The following is a 15,827-nucleotide window of genomic DNA, read 5'->3' as shown; positions in this document are numbered from 1 at the left end:
GCCTTTTTTTTTTATTTTTTATACCTGCGCTCTTGGCTTCTTGATTTGAAATGTTTCCTCTGATGCTTTTTCTTTGTTTTTGTTTTTTTTTTTGCTGCGTCTCCGTCTACATGGTGAAAAAGTTTAACACTAAATATTATTTTCTTTAAATTCTGAAGTTTTGTTTTGCTGCTAAACATGTATTATTTAATAGTTTTAATAAATATTAACTTCAGTGATTCCATAAACTCATTTTTTTTGCCTTTTACCCAAAACATAACCAGTCTGATCCGATCGGTATCAGTATCAGAACCAGAAACGTTGGATTAGTGTATCCCTGTTTGTGCCCAGTTGTAACATGAGCTCCTCAGCCAAAGCTTTGCTCTGTCCCAAAGGTGACCTTTGACCTTTACCCTCAGAGCTCACCACCTCAGGAAGACTCTTTGTCCATATTTTTTATCTCTGGGTTTTTGCAAAAGATTTTTTCTGAACTTGTTTTGTTCCTGGAAATGCTGAAGTTTCATTTTCTTTTTCTTATTTAGAGCTGGTTTTTAGTTTTTTTTATTTTATTGATTTTGCAGTATCAATCTGGTTTTCCTCACATTTCTCTGATTTCATTTTATTTTTTTCGAATTGAAAAGAACTTTGTTGCCCTGTTTTATTTTTATTATTATCATTATTATTATTATTATTATTATTTTATTATTATTATTATCATTATTATTATTTTATTATCATTATTATTATCATTATTATTATTTTATTATTATTATTATTATTATCATTATTATTATTATTATTATTTTTCTGGAGCTCATGAACATCACTTTTCCATCATAGACTCTATAAAACATGGACGTAGTCTCCCCGACATCACCCGTCGATTTCTGAAACGAAAAATGAAGCAGATCGGCTATAGCGGCCAAATTGGTAGCGGCAAGGGCTTCGCGTACAGCCATAGGGCACCTGTCGGTCACGTGACCCTCAGCTGTGCCTCTGATTGGGCGATGTCAGGATCTTGATATCCTCTGAACGGCCGAGTTAGAAATAGATTCACCCCCGTACAGTGGGAGCCGGCGGTAAAATAAGTGACTCCGACAGGAGACGTTTTTCGAACCAGGCTGTACCACCACCTAACCTTACCTCTATGCCTTACGCCACCTTAGCTACAGTCAGAACCAGGTCTAGGGTGGAAATGTAGTCCTGATTTATCAGATCCACCCCTGGAAAAGACCAGGCCAGATGTCCAGGATCTTTAGGGGGAGGGGCCTGTAAGCTGAGCGTTCTGATTGGTGGAGCAGCTAGTCCCTCCTACCCCTAACCAATGGTGTGAATGTGTCTGTCAGCTCCGGGTGTTCCAGTTTAAAGAGTGACCCTGTAAACTGGGGACCTTCAGCTGAACGTGTCAGAGGAGATCCAGGTTACAGCGTGTGATTGTGAACATTGAGTTTCTGTGAAGTGTTGGTGCTGGCTGTGAAGCGATGGAGCTGATGGAGGTGATGGAGGAGATGGAGGAGAAGCTGCAGGAATGTTAAACCACAGCTGACAGAGGCTGTAACAGCTGCTGGTTTCCAGAGGTGAACTCTAAGTGTTTTTATTGTCCCGTGGTGCCAACACTAAAACACAAACACCCACGACACGCAGAGGCAAGACAGGAGATAATAGGAGGAGAGGTGTTACCACACGTCTGATGATTTATGGGAAGGTGGTGGTGGTGGAGGGGGGTCTGAGAGGCTGCCAGGTTGGTTCAGCTTTTTAAGAAACTTCACTCTGAGCAGTTTGGAGGATTTAGGAGGAAGAGGAAACCTGTCAGAAACGTGGTTTCAGTCTCCAGTGAGTGTGACATTAACCCCTTCTCCTCCTCCTCCTCCTCCTCCTTCTCCTCCTTCTCCTTCTCCTGTCTGGATCTCCTGCAGGTACGCCGGAGTCTTTGGAGGAGAAGGAGCGCCAACTGTCCACCATGATCGGTCAGCTGATCAGTCTGCGGGAGCAGCTCCTCTCGGCCCACGACGAGCAGAAAAAGATGGCCGCCTCACAGCTGGAGAAGCAGAGACAGCAGATGGAGCTGGCCCGCCAGCAGCAGGAGCAGGTAACGCAGCGATTAACGAGCCCAGGAGGAAAACGTGTTGTTATTTTTCTAAATGTTTACTGAGGAGCAGATTGTGAGGCTGTTTCAGTTTGTCCGCTCGTCACACGCCGTGTTTTAAAGATTCTTCAGGTCAGAGAGTTTTACGGAGGAGGAGGAACCTGCGCTCAGACTCTCCGCCCGCCTCAGTTAGCAGACAGCTCTGAGCGTTAGCCGCTAACTGCTCACGGGTCACACAGCAGGTCCTGACCTGACCGACCTCCTGTGTTTGGATCAGAATAGTCCGTTACCTCATGCTAAATCTGCTTAATGTGAGGAAGTGATGCTCTCCAGCTCCGTCTGCTTCAAGCTGGAGGAAAAGGAGGCTTAAGATTTCTGATGAAGTTCTCTTTTTATTTTTACACTTTTAAAGTACGTTTAAAGGACGTTAAAGCTCCAGCGAGGACTTGTGGACCGTAACACTCTTTTTAAGCTATTTCAACTAGTTTTGTCCTCATTGTGAAAATTTGAGCTTGAAAACATAAAATCAGGGAGTTCCTTTAGCGTAAGGTCATTATGTGACACTTCACCTACCCCCTCCCTCAGCCTTTAAAACCACAGTATGAACCTTTTCTGTCAGCTGCTAACGGCCTGTTTGCTTTTTTACCTCGTTAAGATTTGTCAGTTTCAGTTTTTATGTGTTTCACAACCAGTTAAAATTTCTTCACAGGAGCTTTAAAATTTACTTTTTTTCAGATTATAGAGCAAAGGTCGTCAACCTGTGGCTCCTTTTAGCTTTAAAACATTTTATGGAAATGAGTAGTTTTTTATTTTTTTTTACCCCAGGTATTGATGATTAAAGACACTTACACTAAATAAAATTGTTTCTTGAAACAAAAATGAATCACGTCCTGCAATTAAGCTTTCATTTTTATAATTTTAAATTTTGGACATTTTTGCAGATTAAGGAAAAAAAATCCAAATTTTTTTTAAGGTCTTGCAAACATTTTAAAATTTTTGCAATTTTTAAAATTATTTGAATCTCTACAAATTTTGAAAATTATTTCAAATCTATTTTTTTATTTTACTGTTTTTTTTAAACTTACCAAATTTTCACAATTTTTTTTTTGCAACTTTATTAAATTTTGGGAAAGAAAAAAAAATCTAAGGACTTTGAGCAAATATTTTCACATTTTTTGAATTGTATTATTTAAATGTTTTTGAAAAATATCAAAACTTATGTAAATATAAATTTTGCACATTTTTTTTAAAACTTACTAAGTTTTTAAAATTTCAATATTTATTTTTAATTTTTTTAACAACTTTGTGAAATTTGAAAAAATAAATTCTAAAGTCTTGTACTTTTAGCAAATAATTGCACTTTTTTGAATCTAATTTTTAATAAAAAATTGCACAACTTTAATGTTTTTTTTTTTTTTAAATATTGAAACTTATTGAAATATAAATTCTGTAAATTAATCAGATTTATGACATTACAATATTTTTTTATTTTTTAAATATTTTCAAATTGAAAAAAATACATAAATAAAAAAAAACATGAATCTTTTTTTTTTTTTTGCAAGATCCCTATCCCTACGCTAACAATATTGTCTTTTTTATTATTTACAGACTGTCATTAACTTGTTTACCTGCTGGGGATGGATTTAGAAAAGGGGGTGGACCCAGGGACTTGAACCTCTGGTCTTGTCTCTGGTTATGTCTCTGGTCTCTGCTCTGGTCTTGTCCCTTGTTTTGTGTCCATCCTCCTGCTGTTTGTTTATCAGTCAGAGATAATTAGTTGTTGTTGTTGTGGTGGTGAAGTGTCTGAAGCGTCAGGTGTTGGACAGAGAACACAGAGTGTGACAGAGGAAAACACAGAGTCACTTAGCAGCGTGGAGGTGAGCAGCTCTTTGTTTCTCTGCAGCTCGACGTACGAGCGGCTCTGTTTGGACAAGTCCACACCTCCCATCACAACACATTCCTCCTCTGTGGGCTGCACAAAGGATGGAGAGGCTGAAAGCAGAGACAGATTCCAGTATCAGCCAGTCATTCGGCTGTTGAGACTTGATAGGATAATGCCCCGCAGACAAACCCCGAGAAATCTGCCTTTAATGAAATATGACATGTGTGCAAATGGGGCGCCGCCTCCCATTCAGCAGCCTGTAATTACACTTCAGAATAAATACACTAAACGGCTCCTTAAGAGAAAGGAGACGCAGCTGCCTGACTCTTCTGAGTCAGAGTGGGCGGGGCTTGATGTTGACGCGCTGCCCCTTTAAGAGCGTTAACCTCTGGGCCTGGGCCTTTAACTTTTGGCTTCAGATGTTTTTTATGAGGCGTTTTCAGATCAACGAAGGAGGAAAACGATCGCTCCTCCTGCTCCCGAGCGGAGGCGGGATGGCGTTGAGTTCTTGAGGCATGCTGGGTAACCTGGTAAACATGTCAATCACTCAGATGAAGTGTCAGCTCAGGGACTTGTTCAGGAACTCTCACGCTGCTAATGGCGTTGATTCCTTGTAGCATCCATCACACGGCGCTGAGGCGCTTTGAGATAAGAATCGGAGGTCAAACAGACGCCTCACTCTCTGCCGCTGCGCCGCCGCCTCATCAGCTCCAACCAGAGCTGCGTCTTTGACCTCTGCTGCAGGATTATCTCTGACTTTCTCTGCTGCTCCTGGGGTTAAACGCTCAATGAACAGCAACAGGTCCTCCTCCACTCTCATTTCACAGCTGTTTGAGCAACAAGTCAAAAAGAAGAAGAATACGGCTCTAAGGGAGGAAAAACAGAGGTCAGCAACCTTTAAGCCTCAGATCACCTGGGTTAAAGTCATTTAAGGAGCCACAAAATCGACTTTTTCTTCTCAATGGAGACTATAAAGTGGATAAAATTCTAAACGTAGCTAAAATCTAGTGAATAATTATCTAAAAGGGATTTTTTTGCATGAGGAAATCGTTCATGAGGTGCCTTAGGTTTTTATTTTTTATTAGTTTTGCAAAAATATTTGAAAATATAAATATTTTCAATAACTTGCAAAAAGCTCAAAATTTATTTTAAAAAATGCTTCATCTATCCCCCCAAAAAATAGGAATTTTCCAAAATTTTCAAGATTTATTTTTTATTTAAAAAATTGAAATATTTTTTGACATTTAAAAAATTCTTATAATTTTCAAAAAATTCTGTAATCACAAAAATTTTACAAAAGAAAAATCAAAAGAATGCAAAAACTACAAAAAATTGAAATTTTAAAATATTTGCAAATTTTCTCCCCTTAAAATTGGAAATTTTCAAAATTTACAAGAATTTCAGCGTTCTGAAATTTCCAAAATCATTTGCAAACAAAATATATATAAAATATATATATATAAAAATATTAGTAATTTCATAAATTGAATTTACTTTAAAAAATATAAAAATTTTAAAAGTTTTAAAAAGTTAAAAACACTTGTAATTTCCAAAATTTGCACAATTTTTTAAATTTTTAACATTGAAAGGATTCTTTAAAATTTGAAAAAAAGTTTAAAAGTTTAAGTTAATCTGAAATTAATTTAAAAAATAAATAATAGATTTTTTAAAAAAAATTTGGATTTTTTTTTTTTAAGACATATGCTTCAATTTGATAACATGAATATTGATTATATCACTTAAATCATCATTTTTTGTTCTCTGCTAGTGTCAGTGTCTTTAATCATCAAAACTCTCTGTAAGATAAAAATAACATTTCTTTATTTTAACCATATTTTTTAAAGCTACGAGGAGACACTGGTTGGAAAACGTTAGTGTAGAGTGTTTGTCTGTTAACGAAGATAATTAATGTTTTATTTTTTCCTCTCTGTGTTTGTGTGTGTGTTTGTATGTGTGTGTGTGTGTTTGTGTGTGTGTTTGTATGTGTGTGTGTGTGTTTGTGTGTGTGTGTGTGTGTGTGTGTGTGTGTGTGTGTTCAGATTGCCAGACAGCAGCAGCAGCTCCTGCAGCAGCAGCACAAGATCAACATTCTCCAACAACAGATCCAGGTGAGAGAGCGGCACACCTTTCCAGCTACACACCCACACTCTCACACACACACTCTCACACACACACACACTCTCACACACACACACTCTCACCTCATTCATGCCTCCTCACTCCTCCGTCCTCACCTCTGTCCCTCTTCCTGTTTGTGTGTGTGAGCAGCAGCTGATAATTGTCCTCTTTCCTCCTCCGTTATTATCGGATCGGTTCTGATCGGGGAAACAACGAGCGCCGTCTCCAGAGGTCGTGACCTTTCCAGCTTCCACTGTTACACCACACACACACACACACACACACTCCCACGCAGCGGTGATCCAGTAATTGCCCTGGTTATGGCCGGATCATTAAGCGTTGCATTGGTCACACAGGGATCGATATCCCAGCATCCTCTGGGGCTTCTTGCAGCGCTCTGTTTATCAGACGTGTGTCTCCTCCTCAGCTCTGTTTATCGTCGCTGCAGCTTTTTGTGACAGGAAGCTTCAGAGATACAGAAGCTGTGTGTTTTTCTGTCGTTAAACGATTGTTTCACGGAGTCAAATCGCCGCCAGCTGCGAGGTTAGCGAGGGAGCCGGCGCCGCTGCACGTGCACGCCGTGGCGCTCCTCCAGCTTGATTCTCACTGCTTTGTTTTTCTGAGTGTTTGAAATGAAGCTGAATTAGATCTGCTGCTGAGTGGATGTGTTCAGACTTACCCAGCTCACACACACACACACACACACACACACACACACACACACACACACGAGGAGATCTAGTTAACCAGGGCTTGTTCTCCCCCTCCTCCTCTTCTTCTTCTCTCCTTTTTTTACTGCGGGGTCCCACCCTTGGATCTTAATAAAGCTCGGATCGGACTTCATTAGTCCTCGGAGCCCCAGGGGAGCGCGGCCATAAAAACCTGGCGCTCGTACTGGATCCTGGCGCTCCCCGCTGCGAGGCAGGGATCCTGTGTCGTGTTTGGTTTGGAGGATGAAGGGCTGGGCAGAAATAGTTCCTGAGAGCGGCGTGTTATCATGTGAAGCGTCTGCTGTAACCTCCGCTCGCTCTCACACGTCTTTTCTGTGTGAATTAAAGTCACCGTGCGCTGCGCGGCGCAGACCTGCAGCAGTTGTGCTGAGATGTAACAGCTGCATGTTGTGATTTCCCAAACAAACGTTAGTGAACAACAAGCCGAGCATATGCTGAGAGTTATTATGGCTGTGCTCCAGGGCGCAGTCACCGGGGTACAGCCTGTTTACGCTGTGTCGGATGTGTGTTGGCTTTAAACACACAGGCAGCGCCGCGCCGGTCTGTTTCCACTTATCAGACCCAGACCTGAGCTCCTCGCAGGCCGAGCCTCAGAGGAACGGACCAACTGCTACTGTTCACCGGGAGAAAGAGCTCCCACGTCTTTATTCATGGAAAACCTCTGAATCAGGCTGAAGGAGGAGCAGGCACGCCGTCTGTTTCTCCATCCTGCTGCGATTAATGAGCGATAATTTTACGGCTCGTCGTCGCGTTCTCAAACTTTTATGGATCAGCGTCTGAAAAGTTTCAGATTTACGAGCAGAGATGGAGAAACAGAGACGCTCAGATTGTGTCTTTCTGTTTGGGGTGATTGGGATGTTTTTGAAGGGGGGGGGAGGGGCAGAGCGGCAAGGTCGGCGAGGATGGCGAGGGGGGGGGGGGGTAGGTAGGAGGCAGAGTTCAAAGTGACCCAGGTTTCCTGTCATGTGGTTTTAAATGGTGTGGAGAGCCAGCAGGGGACGACTACGGGTTAAAGGAAGGCTTCCCTAGACCCTGACTGATAGATATAGTTACACACACACACACACACACACACACACACACACACACACACACACACACACAGAAACAAGTGAAGACAATACTATATAATGAAGAAGCTCTGATTGTAACACCCTGAACATGAAAACATAAAGATGGTTGATAAAGAATCTCACACACACACACACACACACACACTCACACACACACACACACACACCCAGCGGCCCGGCCCAGCCTGCTGGCTGACAGGCCTGTGTCTTTGTTAAGCCGGTCCCTGTAATGGCTCTCATATGTGGCCCATTTCCTTCGGGCCCACAGAGGCGCAGGCCCTGACCGCACCGCGCGGGCCCGAGCTAACAGGCTAATTAATGACTGCAAAGCCGCACGCCTCCTCCTCCTCCTCCTCCTCCTCCCTCTGTTCTTCGTTTATAACTCCTCTGTCTCCTCCTCTTCGTCCCTGAACATTTCCATCTCTCTGTTTTTATTTCCAGTTTGGTCCCGTGTTGTTTTCTCCTCGTGTTTGTCCTGATCACAGAGCGCTGCCCCCTGTTGACAGGCCACTTATCCAGAGTTTGTCTTGATAAAGATTCAGGATTTTGGTTTGAAGATCATCCAGAGTTTGACGTCAAACTGGCTCAAGAAAAATATCTTTTGGTACTTTTCAACCACTGGGGCCAGGAACTTTTAGTGCATGGTTCCCGTGGCCTGATTTTGTCTAAACCAACGGTCTTCAACCTGCGGCTCTGGAGCCTCATGTGGCTCTTTGACTCATTTGCAGTGGCTCCTTGTAGCTTTAAAAAAATATCAAGTTTTACAGCCCTGGGAAGATAACTGCATCTACAAAAAGACTAATCTGGAAGAAAATACTGATTTTATTTTATTTTATTTTATTTTTAATTTAAGGACATTAGGAAATAACCAAAAAAATAAGAGTTGGGCAATATTTTAAATATAAATTATCAAATTGAAGTAATCTTGAAAAATGTTTATAAAATGATTTTTTTTTTTTTTTTTTAAATTCCAACTTTTTGAAATTTCAAATCATTTGAATTTTTTGGTAATGTTTTGAAATTTCAATTTTTATTTTTATTTTTTAACTTTTTTTTTTTTTTTGCAATTTTTTCATTTCTATATGCTTGCAAATGTTTCAAAATTTCATTTTTTAAAAATTTTGCACATTTTTGAAATTACAAAAATAATTTTATATTTTTGAATTTTTTTGGAAACCAGAAAACTTTTGCAATTATTTAAAAAATTCAAAAGATGCTTTGTTTTGCAAATTTCCCATTTCTTCATTTTTTTTATTTCAATTTTTTTATTTAATTTTTGCAAGGTTAAGTTATTTTGCAAGTGTTTAAAATTTCAAAATTTCTTTTAAAATTGTTTCAAAATTTTATTTTTTTAAAAATCATTTTTGCAGTTATGGTAAGACAATGAGGTTTTTTTTTTTTTTTTGCAAATTTTGGACATTTTTAATATCACAAATTTTACAAAATATCAATGCTTTGAAGTTTCTGATAATTTGATAAAATAATAAACTAAGACACCACATTTGCATTTGCTTATTAGAGTTTTATCCACTTTTTTGTCTTTATAGTGAAGATAAAGTAGATTTTGTGTCTCCTGAATGACTTTAATCCAGGTGAGCTGAGGAAAAATGGCTCCCATGAAAGTAAAGGTTGTAGACCCCTTGTCTGTGCCAGACTACAGTAGATTACCGTATTTTCCGGACTATAGGTGCCATCAGTCCAAAAAGTGCCATGAAGAGGAAAAATAAGTCAAACTGGACTGTGAGTCATATTTATTTAGGATGATTTGGTTTGTTTACAGTATATCTGGAGGTCTGAATATTTTTCTTACAGCTCCTCTTTCCTGTGACCATAGTTAAGTTTCAGTTTCGTTTCTCTTGGTGCAGTGTGAGCTTGAATCAGAGAAACATCCTCACTCTAAAAAGGAGTTTTGTTGCTAGTTTGCGACTCAAATCCCCCAAAATTGTCCCTAAAGAGCAAAGAAGACGTGAGTGAACTTTAACTTCTCTAAATCGTGTTTTCAGGCGCTAAACACCTGGAAATTAGAGCCTCTGTCATCGCACAGTGCCGTCTGGACTGTGGAGATACTCCCTCATCAATATTCCTGATGTTTGAATTCACTGATCTTTCTCCATTAGAGTGACACAGCACCTCGTTAATTTGATGTACCAGCCACCCCTCACAATAAAACACAGAACCATCCAAACGGGGGAAGAAGTGCCACTCATAGTCCAGGAAATACGGTTTGTAAATCAAAGAAGACCACTGGTGAGGAAGACGAGGACGTGGTTTCCAAACAGACTGATCAGACGTGCCTGTTTAGGTCAGGGTTGTCCTGATTTAACGAGAGGTTAGTTTTAAAGTGACTCAGGTAAACTCGTTAACATCATCTCACCTCTCTCCTCTCTGTAACTCTGAATCAAAGCTGAAGCTTTCCTCTCGTCAATAAAGCGCTGCTGACGTTAGCTTAGCCTCTGAATAGCCTGGGCTGCTAAATCTGGGTTAAGACAAACAAGCAGAAACACAATACTCCCCCCCCTACACACTAACACACACACACACACACACACACACACACTAACACACACACACACACACACACACACACTAACACACACATGCATAAGAGCTAATGGAGCAGGCAAATGGCAGTTGGATGGACAGGCAGCTCCTACGTCAGCACATCCAGCTGCAGACACAATGACTCGGAAAGCTGTGGAGGGCTCCTAATGTGGATTGGACGCAGCAGCTATGGAGAATGGCTAACTTTTGACTCTGCAACAGCCTCACTCCGCTGTATGAACCTGTGCATTACGCTACGAGCAGACAGTAACTCTTCAATTACCTCGCAGCCTGCGCTCAGAGGGGGAAGCGGTGCAGTGAAGGAGCTGAACACACAGAGGGTGTGTTTGTGTACTTAACGTGTAAGCTGCAGCCAAAACATGAGAGACTCCTCTGGCATGGGGACGACGCCGCGCTCTTCTTGGGACAAATACAAGCGTCACTTTGCATCCTGGGAAAAATTGTCTTGAACAAAAGAAGTCAAGTCGTAAAGTAGATCAAATGCACGCCTTGGTATGAGTCAGGGCTTTAAGGTCATGGAACACTACCAACTCTGGCCACAGGTGTCACTGCAACCCCCACCACACCGGTGGTCCTCACAGGGACTTTAAGTGGGGGCTTGGCTTCATTTAGCTTTTTCTTACAGAGGATATTAAACTAAATAAGCAACTCCCCTCGATATAAAGGTTTCAAATTTAACGAGATTTTTCTAAGAAAAAATGAAATTTTTGCAATTTTTTTAAAGTTGACAATTTTTTTGTTTTTTACATTTTTTATTTTAATTTAGAAAAAATATATTACCATTTTCAAAGATACTGCATTGTTTTTAGAATATTGCATTTTTTTAAATTTAATTATTTTTTCAACTTTTTGCAAATTATTAATTTTAATGTTTTGGGAAAAAAAGCTTTTTTTAAATTTTTTTTTAAATTGCATTTTCTTTTCTTTTTTTGCAAATTCATGAAATTTTGGTATAGTTTTGATTTTTTTTTAATTTTGCAAAGTTTTTTCAAAGTTTGTACATTGTTTAAATTTCATTTCTTTAAAAAAAAATTTGCAAATTTTTTTATTTTCATAAATTTAGCAAATTCCTTTATTAGCTTGGCACACTGTTGTGCTACTAGGGTGTCACACTATTGTGTAACTGACACAGCTATCGGCCCCCAGCTTACATGCCGCCTACCACAAGGAAGTGTGGTTGGCTGTGGACACATAAACAGGATCAGGCTTAATTGGCCTTCCAAGATGGCCTCTCCCTTTCGAGTGGCTCTTGCTTGAAAGACATGGCCGATGGCCGAGACGTTCAAGTCAATGCTGACTATCTTTCAGCAGAGTTTGGCTTTGCATTCCCCGGCCTGTTTGTGTTCACAATACTGAGGTAACCGATCCAGCAGATCATCACCAAAGTTAAAATGGATTCAGAGGTTTGCCAATATAAAAGTCCTAAGCCTTCTCAAGAAGAACAGTCTCTGATTGGCCTTTCAGCAGATGGTGTCAGTGTTTGAATCAAAGAAGAGTTCCTCATCAAAGATGGTACCCCGTGGTGTCCAGGAATGTTAGTCCACTTCCTGTTTGTGCCCAACGTTTGGAAATGTATTGATCTGGAATTTTCCCATCAAAGAAAGAAAGTGGGACATGTTCTGCAATCGGACCAGGAACCTCTAAAGAACCAGTACCTTCTGTCGTCGTTGGTATCATTAAACAGGAAGTTAAAACAGGAAGTCAGAGATGGAGGGTGTGAATCAACAGCCTGGACGTCGTGTGTGTGTGTACCTGCACAATCAGACACTTCTTTATTCCTCCCCAATACACACACACACACACACACACACACACACACACACACACACACACACACACACCAAACACACACATATAAACATATTCACCACATACGCACTCATTGCCCCTGAACCCTCACAACAGCACCATTAATTCTGTGTGTGTGTGTGTGTGTGTGTGTGAGTGTGTGCTCCTTGAGCCTGGGTGTGTATGTCGGTGTGTCTGGTGGGCAGTTAGAGGAAGGGGCCCCTGTGTTTTCTTAGGGTCTGAGCAGAGAGGCCCCCCCCACGGTAAAAGAAGATCTTTGTGTGTTTGCGCTGGTGAAGCAGCCCCAGTCAGTCCCAGTGTTCCCACAGGAATACAATGAATGGGAGCATTTTGTCCCACTCCATAACCCTCCACACCGACAACACCCCCACTCCTCTCCTCTCCTCTCCTCTCCCCCTCCTCCTTCTCCTCCTCTCCTTCTCCTCCTTCTCCCCTTTTTCTTACGAACACACTGACTGTTTCATTTTCTCTTTATTCTGATTTCTCTCTGTATTAAGACGTCGGGCAGTTTGTGTTTTTGGGAAAGACTCAGAAAGACTCTGAGCTCCCTGTGTGTGTGTGTGTGTGTGTGTGTGTGTGTGTGTGTGTGTGTGTGTGTGTGTGTGTGTGTGTGTGTGTGTGTGTGTGTGTGTGTGTGTGTGTGTGTGTGTTGGTCAGGTGATGAACACATGTCCCTGCGTGCTCACTGAACAAAGCTTATTGTGGATGATGCAGATGTTTGACACGTCGTGCTCCCAAACGTGACGTCATAAACTCCAGGAGAAGTTGAGCCTCACTGACCAATCAGGGCTCTCTACACTGTAAAAAGTTACTGTCTGTTGATGAGGAAATACCAACTGAAAATCCTGTTTGGTTTAAGTACAGCGCTGTAAAAATGTCTCAGTGAAATAAGGATAAAAACCTCCTTCCAGTGTTGTCAGTAATTTTTGTTGCGAGTTTTGGAAACCGTGAGTGAGGAGTGGTGAGAATTTTCGCAGGTTGCTCCACTCACCACTCACCCTGAGCTCACTCTAAAAATATGTACATGTGATTTTTTTTTACTTATCTTTGGTTACAGCCTCAGACCCCAGCTTGGTGGAAGTAATATTTGTACTTGGATACTGTACTTAAACAGATTCTTGCCTAGATTTGAGCTTACATCAGACTCGTCTTGTGAACAGAAACAAGCAAAACTTGCTCAACCTCCTCATACATTTATTTTATTTTATTTATTTTATTTTTGTTTTTAATTTTTGTTCTTTTCAAGATTTATAAAATAATATATATATATTTTTTAAAAAGGCGTGTTTTTTGTACAATTTTAAAATACCCATTTTTTATGTTTGCACTTTTTGAAATTTTCAAAAACTTTTTAATTTTTTGCATTTTTTGGAATTTTATTTTAATTTTATTTAACATTTTCCTATACATGGCCTATGCCATGTGAGGCACAGATAGTTTGTGCTATGTGGAGCACAGACAGCCAGTGGAGCACTGACACTGAAACTTTGAAAAAAATTTAAATTTTTGCAATTTTTTATTAAATGATTTTGACATTTTTCCATCTATTTTTTCTATTTTTAAAATTTTTAAATATTTGCAAAAAAAAGACTCTTCTTCATCAGACTCTTCTTGTGAACAGAAACAAGCAAAACTTGAGCAGGATGGCGCCCCACTCCACCTCCTCATAAATTTATTTATTTATTTATTTATTTATTTGTTATATTTTTTTCAAGATTTAAAAAAAATAAAAAAAAATAAAATTCCTTAAAAAAAAATCATATTTTTTTGTAAGTTTCTTAAAATTCCCATTTTTTATTTTTGCACGCTTTAAAATTTCAAAACCTATTTAATTTTTTGCTTTGCTTTTTTTATTTAAATGTTTTTGACATTTTCCATCTTTTTTTCCTAATTTTAAAACATTTGAATATTTGCAAAAAAAAAAGAAAAGAAAAAAGAAAGAAAAAAAATATCTGCGAATTTATTAGAAATAATAATATTTAAAAAAAAACTATATATATGAATTCATAAATTAACAAAAATATTTTGGGTTAGATATTTCTTCTCTAGGTTTTAACAGTGTAGAATTTTTTTTCCATATTTTTGTCTTTATAGTGAAGATAAAGTAGATTTTGTGGCTCCTGAATGACTTTGATCCAGGTGAGCTGAGGTGAACTGGCTCTTATTAAAGCAGAGGTTGCAGACCTCTGATGGAGACGATGGTTCACTTCATGCTGTGCAGACGATGACTTCTTACACTGTGACCCTCGTCTGAACCGTTGGAGATAAAAATGTGACTCTCCACACAAGGCATGTCATTATTTAATAGAAAGATCTTAATGTGATTCAGACAGAGCGCTCATATTCCTCAGGGAATAACAGAGCATTATTGTTCAACATGGATTTCTCTTTGTGGAAGAAAAAACTGAACAGTTACGACAAACAGCTCAGAGACGCTGAAACAAGGCCGTTCTTACTGTTTGATGTGTACGTTTGCTTTTTTCTGCTCAGATATTCTCATTTTGATGTTTTATTTGCAGGATCTGAGAAAGCGTGTGAGATCTGAGCACAGCTCTTCAAAGATCGCAGCATTAGGAGTTTAAAAAAACAATGAGCTGTTCCCAAAGCTCGAACGGATAACCCAGAAATATTCCTCTGTAAGGTTTATCTTTAGATCAGAAAATCTGGATCCAGGAAATTCTTTTACTTCCTAAATGGTTTAAACGATAAATCAATTATCAAATTTGTCCTCCGTTAATTTCCTGTTGATGCTCTTCTGTCTCATTTCTCAGCTCGGCAGCAAAACTGCTGGAGTCAAAGACGGTCCAATTCATCTCTGCCTCTCTACATCCCTCTCTCTGTTTAGTCATGCTCTTTGAACCTCACACACACACACACACACACACTCACACACACACACACACACACACACACACACACACACACACACACACACACACACACACACACACACACGCATTAACATCCCAGAGGACAGTCATCTAATCCAACAACGCAGCGTAAATGCAAAGAAGTAGTGTAACCACACAACATGCTGATTGTGTGAGTTTGGCTCTAATGATGGAGAGTCCCGGGGGTGGGGGTGGGGGTGGGGGGGCAGTGTGCTTAATGAATTGGCAGTAAAGGAGATGAATGGAGGAGGAGGGCATTGAGAGGAGGTACGGAGGGAAACGCGGAGGAATGGCATCAACAAGCTTTCATCTGGAGGATCGAAGCAGGAAAACAAAGAGAGACGGAGGAAGACGAGAAATCAGAAGAAGCTTCAGGAAGAAACAGATGAAATAAAGCAGGACTTAGCTTTAGTACAGTCTCCTTCCTCTAGGTGGGGCTGTAGCTCAAGTAAATGGTTACTCCCTTAATGCTATAATGCTCTATAACCCTGATGTAAACAAGCAGAGGTAACATCTCGTATTAGCTGTTCAAACAAAAGCTAAAGCGGCGTGTTCGTTGTCTCTGGATAGACTGTGGTTAAACCGCTCAGGAGGATTAACGACTAACGACAGACTCTATGACACGTTGACTTAGCCTCGTTAGTGGAACCTGTCGGTTTTTGTAGCAGAATTTCAAAGTCTATGGACGGAGGCCAT

General features: G+C 39.9%; 1 protein-coding gene across 1 annotated transcript in view; it reads left to right on the top strand.

The window, feature by feature from the left end:
• The window catches only part of LOC141796851 (transcription factor SOX-6-like), a 164,561-nt gene that overhangs the window by 99,362 nt on the left and 49,372 nt on the right, over positions 1-15,827 (top strand). Inside the window, exons 6-7 of the mRNA XM_074678135.1 lie at positions 1,896-2,068; positions 5,987-6,055. Coding sequence (XP_074534236.1) covers positions 1,896-2,068; positions 5,987-6,055 — 242 coding nt within the window. The remainder of the gene's footprint in view (positions 1-1,895; positions 2,069-5,986; positions 6,056-15,827) is intronic.

The sequence above is a fragment of the Halichoeres trimaculatus genome, unplaced genomic scaffold (assembly GCF_033239565.1).
Source record: "Halichoeres trimaculatus isolate MK-OKI-2021-1 unplaced genomic scaffold, fHalTri1.1 fHalTri1_scaffold_10, whole genome shotgun sequence".
NCBI lineage: Eukaryota > Metazoa > Chordata > Actinopteri > Labriformes > Labridae > Halichoeres > Halichoeres trimaculatus.
This window is presented reverse-complemented; position numbering and strand designations above follow the sequence as displayed.